The sequence below is a fragment of the Gadus chalcogrammus genome, chromosome 4 (genome assembly GCF_026213295.1).
Source record: "Gadus chalcogrammus isolate NIFS_2021 chromosome 4, NIFS_Gcha_1.0, whole genome shotgun sequence".
NCBI classification, from domain to species: domain Eukaryota; kingdom Metazoa; phylum Chordata; class Actinopteri; order Gadiformes; family Gadidae; genus Gadus; species Gadus chalcogrammus.
In genome coordinates, this window is record NC_079415.1 from 33,742,702 (window position 1) to 33,750,709 (window position 8,008).

General features: G+C 51.6%; 1 protein-coding gene across 3 annotated transcripts in view; it reads left to right on the forward strand.

Annotated features, from left to right (window-relative positions):
- Window positions 1-2,362, forward strand: part of LOC130381361 (NACHT, LRR and PYD domains-containing protein 12-like) — a 116,661-nt gene extending 114,299 nt beyond the window's left edge. For all 3 annotated transcript variants that reach the window (XM_056588943.1, XM_056588945.1, XM_056588944.1), the window contains one exon: window positions 1,648-2,362. In XM_056588943.1, the coding sequence (XP_056444918.1) occupies window positions 1,648-2,201 (554 nt within the window). In that variant the 3' untranslated portion in view covers window positions 2,202-2,362. The remainder of the gene's footprint in view (window positions 1-1,647) is intronic.
- Window positions 2,363-8,008: the final 5,646 nt, after the last annotated feature.

Here is an 8,008-nt window from a genome sequence, read left to right on the forward strand (position 1 = left end):
AAAGTCCATCCACACAGCAGGAAGTGAGGTCACATCCTACTGGGAATGAAGATGATGGCTGACATCATGTATCTAACGTATATTAATACTGTCGACCATCACAGTCACCGAGCTGAGGGGGGAGGAGTGTGGGGGTGGGGGGGTGAAGGAGAGGGGGGGTGACCGGGTCAGGGGCCGGTGTGGGGGAGGGGAAGGGGTGAGAGAGAGGCTGAGGGGGGGGGGCTGAGGGGGTGGACTAGGGGGGAGGGGGAGGGGGGATGACCGGGCTGAGGGGGGGCTGAGGGGGAGGGGGGGTGAAGGCGCTGAGGGGTGAGGGGGAGGGGGGTGACCGGGATGAGGGGGGGGGGGGAGGTGGAGGGAGGTGACGGGGCTGAGGGGGAGGACTAGGGGGGAGGGGGGGGGGGGAGGGACCGGGCTGAGGGGGGAGGAGTGTGGGGGGTGGGGGGGTGAAGGGGCTGAGGGGGAGGACTAGGGGTGAGGGGGGGGGGGAGGGACCGGGCTGAGGGGGGAGGAGTGTGGGGGTGGGGGGGTGAAGGGGCTGAGGGGGAGGGGGGTGACCGGGCTGATGGGGGGGGGAGGGGGAGGGGGAGGGAGGTGACGGGGCTGATGGGGAGGCCTAGGGGGGAGGGGGAGGGGGAGGGGGTGACGGTGCTGAGGGGGAGGACTAGGGGTGAGGGGGAGGGGGGGTGACGGGGCTGAGGGGGAGGGGAGGGGGGGGACCGGGCTGAGGGGGGGGGGGTGAGGGGGAGGACTAGGGGTGAGGAGGAGGGGGGGGGGGGGGGACCGGCTGAGGGGGGGCTGAGGGTGAGGACTAGGTGTGAGGGGGAGGGGGGGTGAACGGGCTGAGGGGGGGATGAGGGGGAGGGGGAGGGGGGGTGAAGGGGCTGAGGGAGGAGGGGGAGGGTTGTGACCGGGCAGTGAGGGGAAGGGGAAGGGGGGGTGACGGGGCTGAGGGGGGGATGAGAGGGAGGGGGCTGAGGGGGGATGAGAGGGAGGGGGATGAGGGGGGTTGGTGAGGGGGAGGGGGCTGATGGGGAGGGGGCTGAGGGGGGGATGAGGGGGAGGGGGATGAGGGGGGGGTGAGAGGGAGGGGGATGAGGGGGGGATGAGAGGGAGGGGGCTGAGGGGGGGATGAGAGGGAGGGGGATGAGGGGGTTGGTGAGGGGGAGGGGGCTGATGGGGAGGGGGCTGAGGGGGGGATGAGGGGGAGGGGGATGAGGGGGGGGTGAGAGGGAGGGGGATGAGGGGGGGATGAGAGGGAGGGGGCTGAGGGGGGGATGAGAGGGAGGGGGATGAGGGGGGGTGAGAGGGAGGGGGATGAGGGGGGTTGGTGAGGGGGAGGGGGCTGATGGGGAGGGGGCTGAAGAAGAAGAGAGAGCGATCACAAAAAGAAAGAGAATAAAAAGAAGAAGAGCAGCCTGGATCCAAGGAGAGATGTTTGTTGTTGATGTTTTCATAATATTGTTGTTGAAGTTTTCATAACGTTATTGTTGAGGTGTGTGTATCTATGTATGTGTACATATGTATATGTATGTATGTGTTCATATCTATGTATATGTACACAGAGCGCAGGAGAACAGTACTAGTGATGATGATGATGATGATGAAGAGCGGTTCAGCAGCTCATCATGTCTGGTTCTCCCTCAGATGCCTGTGACCTCACACTGGACCCCAACACGGCCCACAGACGACTCTCTCTGTCTGAGGACAACAGGAAGATGACGTGGGTTGGAGAGGACCGGTCGTATCCGGATCACCCAGACAGATTTGACTCCTGGCCCCAGGTGTTGGGTAGAGAGGCTCTGACTGGCCGCTGTTACTGGGAGGTAGAGAGGGGAGGAGTGGTTGGTATAGGAGTGACATACAGAGGAATCACAAGGAGAGGAGGGGGTGGTGACAGCGGGCTTGGACGGAACAACAAGTCCTGGAGTCTTTATTGTCTTGATGATGGTTACTCTGCCTGGTACAACGGTACAGAGACAGTCCTCCCTCTCCTCCCCGCTGGCTCCACCAGAGTAGGAGTGTATCTGGACCGGCCTGCTGGCTCTCTGTCCTTCTACAGAGTGTCCCCAGGTGGAGGAGGGTCCTCAGACACACTGACACACCTCCACACCTTCTGCTCCTCCTTCACCCAGGAGGACCTCCTCCCGGGGGTGAGGGTCTGGGGGGTCAGGGGGTCAGCCGCTCTGTGTCGGTTGTAGAAAAAAAAAAGGGACCTCCTGACTGAGCATGGCCCCTGCACACACACACACACACACACACACACACACACACACACACACACACACACACACACACACACACACACACACACACACACACACACTGACTAACACACACACACACACACACACACACACAAAGAGGGGCACCCTCCTCCCGGGGGTGGGGGTATGGGGGGTCGTGAGGCGGCGCTTCTCCCCCTCTCTCCCCCTCTCTCTCTCTCTCCCCCCTCTCCCCCTCTCTCTCTCTCTCTCTCTCTCTCTCTCTCTCTCTCTCTCTCTCTCTCTCTCTCTCTCTCTCTCTCTCTCTCTCTCTCTCTCTCTCTCTCTCTCTCTCTCTCTCTCTCTCTCTGGGGGGTGGGGGTAGGGGTAGGGGGGGTTGGGGTGGTCGGAGCGCTTAGGTCCTGGTCAGGGGTCGTCTCCTCCGCATCTCTGTGTCGGACCGACACAGAGAGGAGCACCTCCCTGGGTTCTGGGGTGTGTGTGTGTGTGTGTGTGCGTGCGTGCGTTATTCGATTGCCTGGTAACCATGGTCACTAATATTCACACTGGTTTCAATAATACATTTGATGGTATTTCCCATCGTTGCTGAGCAAGAGTTTCGTTCTAAAGTTCAGTGATTGAAACCAATAAAAGCCCGGGCTATGGAAGTGTTCCGGTACCACTGTCATGCACCGACCCGATGTCAAGTGGACCGGGTTGAATTCACTGCGGGTCTCTCTTCTTATATCCATCTCACCAAAGATATCTTATTACTGTCCTTCTCAACACTCTCTGATCTCACTAAAAGGCTGGCAGCACAACAAAGCAATAACGACGAGATGCGCTGTGCGTAGAGAAGAAAGAATACCCACGTTGAATTTGCAACATTTGGCAAAAAATGATTCTAAATCTGCCCATATATGGACACGCCAGAATTGTTGCATCTGTGGCTGCTGGTAATTTAATCACAAAGAAGTATACTCTACGGGGCTATTTTCATCATTATTATTATTATTTTAATTTTTTTAGACGGCACAGCGATCCAGGGCTATTCCCAAAAGATCCGGGGCTATAGCCTCGAATGCTCAAATGCTATAGCCTCGGATGGGTTCTTCAATCTGATTGGTAGTCACACTGGAGATTAGTTTTCCCCCCCTTTTCGGGGATAATGTTCCCCGTTTGATCTCGGACGTTTGGTTCACTTTTTTATCCACACCTTGTGTCCTCAGCGTCTCTGTAAATTATAGTCTCTCTCGCTCTTGCTCTCGCTCTGAGTCTGATGACACACGTGAACACAAACATGCACATGTGAACACACACACACGCGTATATTGCCACGCACACACATGCAAGCGCACACACGCATATATGAATTAACATAAAGACACACACATATAAACATACCATACTATATAGGAACCCAAACACGCAGGCACACAAACACGTGTATGTGAACACAAACAAACACGTATATATGAACACACACACACGCGCGTACATATTATAAACACTCAAATATACACGCAGACACACACATGCACACGCCGCACGCACATCTATGAACACACACTTACTCAAGTTATGAACACACACACTTACTCACATATAAACACAGACACGCACAGACTACACACACATGTATATATAAACACACACGCACTGTGTTTTGATGATTTATATTCATGTACTCAACTATAATCCAAATGCTACATTTTCTGGGGCTTCTTAAAGTTGATCTTGATTAACCATGAAAGGAAGAGATTTTTTAAATCTTTACAAAGACTATATTTCTAATGTTTCTGATTGATTGGTGGTAAATTGTAACATTTTTATGCTACAATATTGTGTCTATTTTCAGACGTTAACAGTTTCATACTGCGGGGCTCTGATATCAGTTTATATTTTGATATGCCTCACATGATGTAAAGCAGATTTTATATTATATTCGTAATGCAAGCGGTCGAAAAGCTATAGATCATGTTGCGATGACTTTAAACTGAGTATTGATTCCTTGTGTTCTGTGGGGAAAAACACAGCAGCAGAACACACCTGTTTATGATTAGTAATGTCTGTCTGCTGCTTCTATTGTTTGAGTCCTTGTGTTTATTGTGTTCATGTAAGGGACTGTTCTTCTATTGTTTGAGTCCTTGTGTTTATTGTGTTCATGTAAGGGACTGTTCTTCTATTGTTTGAGTCCTTGTGTTTATTGTGTTCATGTAAGGGACTGCTCTTCTATTGTTTGAGTCCTTGTGTTTATTGTGTTCATGTAAGGGACTGTTTTTCTGTTGTCCTGGTTAATAAAGCATAACGGTGATAAACAACTCAGAGGATCCACTGAATGTTCTCTTGTGTTCAGCAGAGGATCAGTTTACACTTTAAGGTCGGGGGTTCACTGAATAAAAAGCACAACAGAGGCTTCGTCTACACAACATTAATAATCAGGACACCAGCAAGTGCATTTCCACCTCAGACTCATACGCCCGATGAGGGACGGAGTATGGAGAGAGTTCTAGAAGCGAGCCGACAGGAAACAGCCCAGCTACTGGCGTCTCTCCAGAGACGAGCCTTGCAGGCTGGTTGATGCACCACCTCCCCGTCTAACAGGACCCTGAGCCTCCATGTTGAAACACACAGAGGTGTGTGTTTGAGGCGCTGAGCTGCAGAGGAGGAACCTCTCCTTCTCTGGGTGCGTGGGAGGGGGCAGTAGGATGGACGCGTCTGATAAATGAGTCGATAGTAAGATATGAGGCCGTTTATCAAAGCCATGCTTCAGTCCTGTTATTGCGTGGGGAGCCACTAGGGGGCGGTGAATCCACCTCGGTGGGGTTCACCTTCTGACCAATAGGACCAGGGGGAAGGAGTCTGTGTGTGTGAAGTGGCAACCTATTTGCCACTCTTGCAGGACGTCTCAGTCCTCGTGTTTTCCGTAAGGCAATAAGCGCCAAAAAAGTAATCCAAGAAGGAAACGAGGCAGATGTAAAAGGAAGAATGCAGCGATTTATTCTCAGAACATAGTGAACAAACATTGAACCAATAATAAACGTTTCCAAGTAAAATCTTGGAAATCTTTTTATGCTTAAATTACAGTTATCTACGGTCAGAAACCCGTTGCTCGCGTCATGCTCTGAGAACTCAATTAACTCAGCAGAGATGGCTGAGCCAAGCGCCCACATTGCTAATTTACTGCAGTTTACTACAATAAGCTATGCTTTACGGCAGCATCAATTTGTGGTAGAAGGACAAAATAAGAAGGCAATAAAACCTGCTCTATTGAATAGACATAAGGTATAGCAAAATATCAGATAATTATTCATTAATAAGCTTAATTATTATGAATGAAAGCAAAATCGAAATAAACAATTTTGGTACAAAATGCGAACATAAGCCTCATCGACTCCATGGCTCTAATACACACACACACACACACACACACACACACACACACACACACACACACACACACACACACACACACACACACACACACACACACCAACAAGCGAGCAGAAGACCCAACACAACTAAATGAAGAGCAGACTGTACAGCTATAATGAAAGGTTCCTTCAAGGTGGGTTTGTTAAAGCGTGTTCATCCCTTCACCACCGAGTGTTGGAGAATCCGTCGTGACATCAGCTCCATGGACTAGAATGGCCTTTTAAGACGGGGACCGGGATTCAGAAGGAGGAACTCCAGGGGGAGATGAGAGGACTCCTCGTCTCAACGACCAGAACACGACTTCAGTCTGTCACCAGAGAACCACGGAGCACACCCCAACGTTCCCCTCCAGGCATGGAGACGCCTCAGCCACAGCCCCTCCACCCCCTCAGCTGGAGGGGCACAGCTCCAGGTCATAAAGGGTCTTCGTCGGGGCCAGTCCAAGGTGGTTCTGATCTGAGGGAGCCATCTCCCAGGTCCAGCTGGCCCCGCCCATCACTGTTCAGCCTGAGAGAGGCTTCCATCTCGGGGGTTGGAGTGAACACCGTCCACAGAGAGCTTCACCTGGTCCAGCAGAGTCCTGGTCAGCCTGTTGCAGATGGAGGGTCCTGCTCCTCAAGAGCCTCCACCCTCCACTGGGGGGTCTCCTGAACCCATGACCTCCTCCTCACCTCCTCCCCAGAGTCCTCAGGCTAAAGCGGCCCGCTCTGTGAAGGCTTCTCCTTCAGGAGACCGCCGGACTACAAAGACATGACCTCAGAGACGTTGAATCACCCGGGGACCCCTTCTGGAGACCCCCTGCATAACCCCTCCCCAGTGTGGGGCGCCACTGAAGAACGTTGTTCATCACCGACCTCTCTGGAGGCCCTGAAGGTTGTGCTCTGTCCTGGGTGTCCTGGAGGAGAGCTGGGCGTGGCTGGTGGGGTGGTATTGGCATGAGGACGTGACCTGGCACGAGAGTTCTGCCTTGGATGGCTCTGTGGCATGTGGGTTTCACATGAGATGGAAGGGGTACACATGTGAGCAGGGCTAGGGTTCCACCTGGTGGGTGGTGTGTGTGTGTGTGTGTGTGTGTGTGGGGGGGAGGGTCCACCTGGCATGGGTTTCTACATGTGTGTGTGGGGGGGGGTCCAACTGAGAAGTCACACCTCACACGGCAGTTGTCAAGGATCAAATCAAATAATGTCTACTTAAAGGACAGAGTTTCCTGTGTTCTCATCAAGGAGAAGAATGCATGAGGGGATCTCTGCTCCCTCGTGCCCGGGATACCCCCGGCACAAAGGTCAACGCTGGCTAACGCTAGGAACAAGTAGAGCGGCTAGACGATGCAAGGAATAGCAGACGGAGCTTACACGATGAAGGGGGAACAACATGATAGATGTTTCCATCCTACATCATGTGTGGAGCAGAGCTGATCTCAGCCTTTCTGTCACCTGTGCCACGGTGTAAGAAGTCCTCGCAGTAGGCAGTGTGTCGGACTTCAGCTGGCGCAGCTCTTGGGGCGGCGCGGGTTGATCTCCCCTTCAGGGGACTGCACCTTGGGGACCTCTGGAGGAACGCAGGCTGACTTCCATCCATTGGATCATTGTGTGTTATGGTTTATTGTTTGTTGTGTTATTGTTTGTATGTTATTGTACCGTTATTACCCAAATATCTCAACATAATTGTTATGAGTTAGAATCGAAATTGAACTAAAAAATATAGAATAAAGATTCTGATACCCTAAACCCTCTGAATACTGAGTGACATCACGTTACAATGGTTGTAAACTGTGCTGGTTTGATGAGACTAAAGGTGTGTGTTGTTGAATACCTGCCTGTAAAGGGTGCAGCAAGAATCCAACCCAACCAGATAATCACGGAAGAGAAGTGAAGGAAGAAAATAACCCTGCTATTATAGAAACATAACCATTGTAAATGATGACCCTACATAGACTATACTGTTCACTGTCTGTTTTCTCCTCAAAACCATTTATAACCTTTAATGCTATAACATTAACAGCTGCAGTCGGATAGAAATGTTTAAAGGATCTATGTTAATGATAATAATCCATAGACTATATTTTTTGTAGTTTCTGCCTTTGAATAATGAATGACGTGTAACAATGTTGGTTTCCTGATTCAAATAAAAAAGTACACTTGACCGACTTCCAGCTCTGTCTGGAGACATGATGTCACAGTGACATGACAAGGAGTTCAAACGCATCAAAACACCCTCACCCTCACCCACATGGAGGCCGATGACTACATGAATGTGAGCCATGGAGGGTCTTCTATTCATTTGTGGTGTTGACATCACACTCATGGGACCATAGCAATCTGTTTTTGGTTAAAAAAAACTATTTCTGCACAAACGGTAGCAGGTGACCC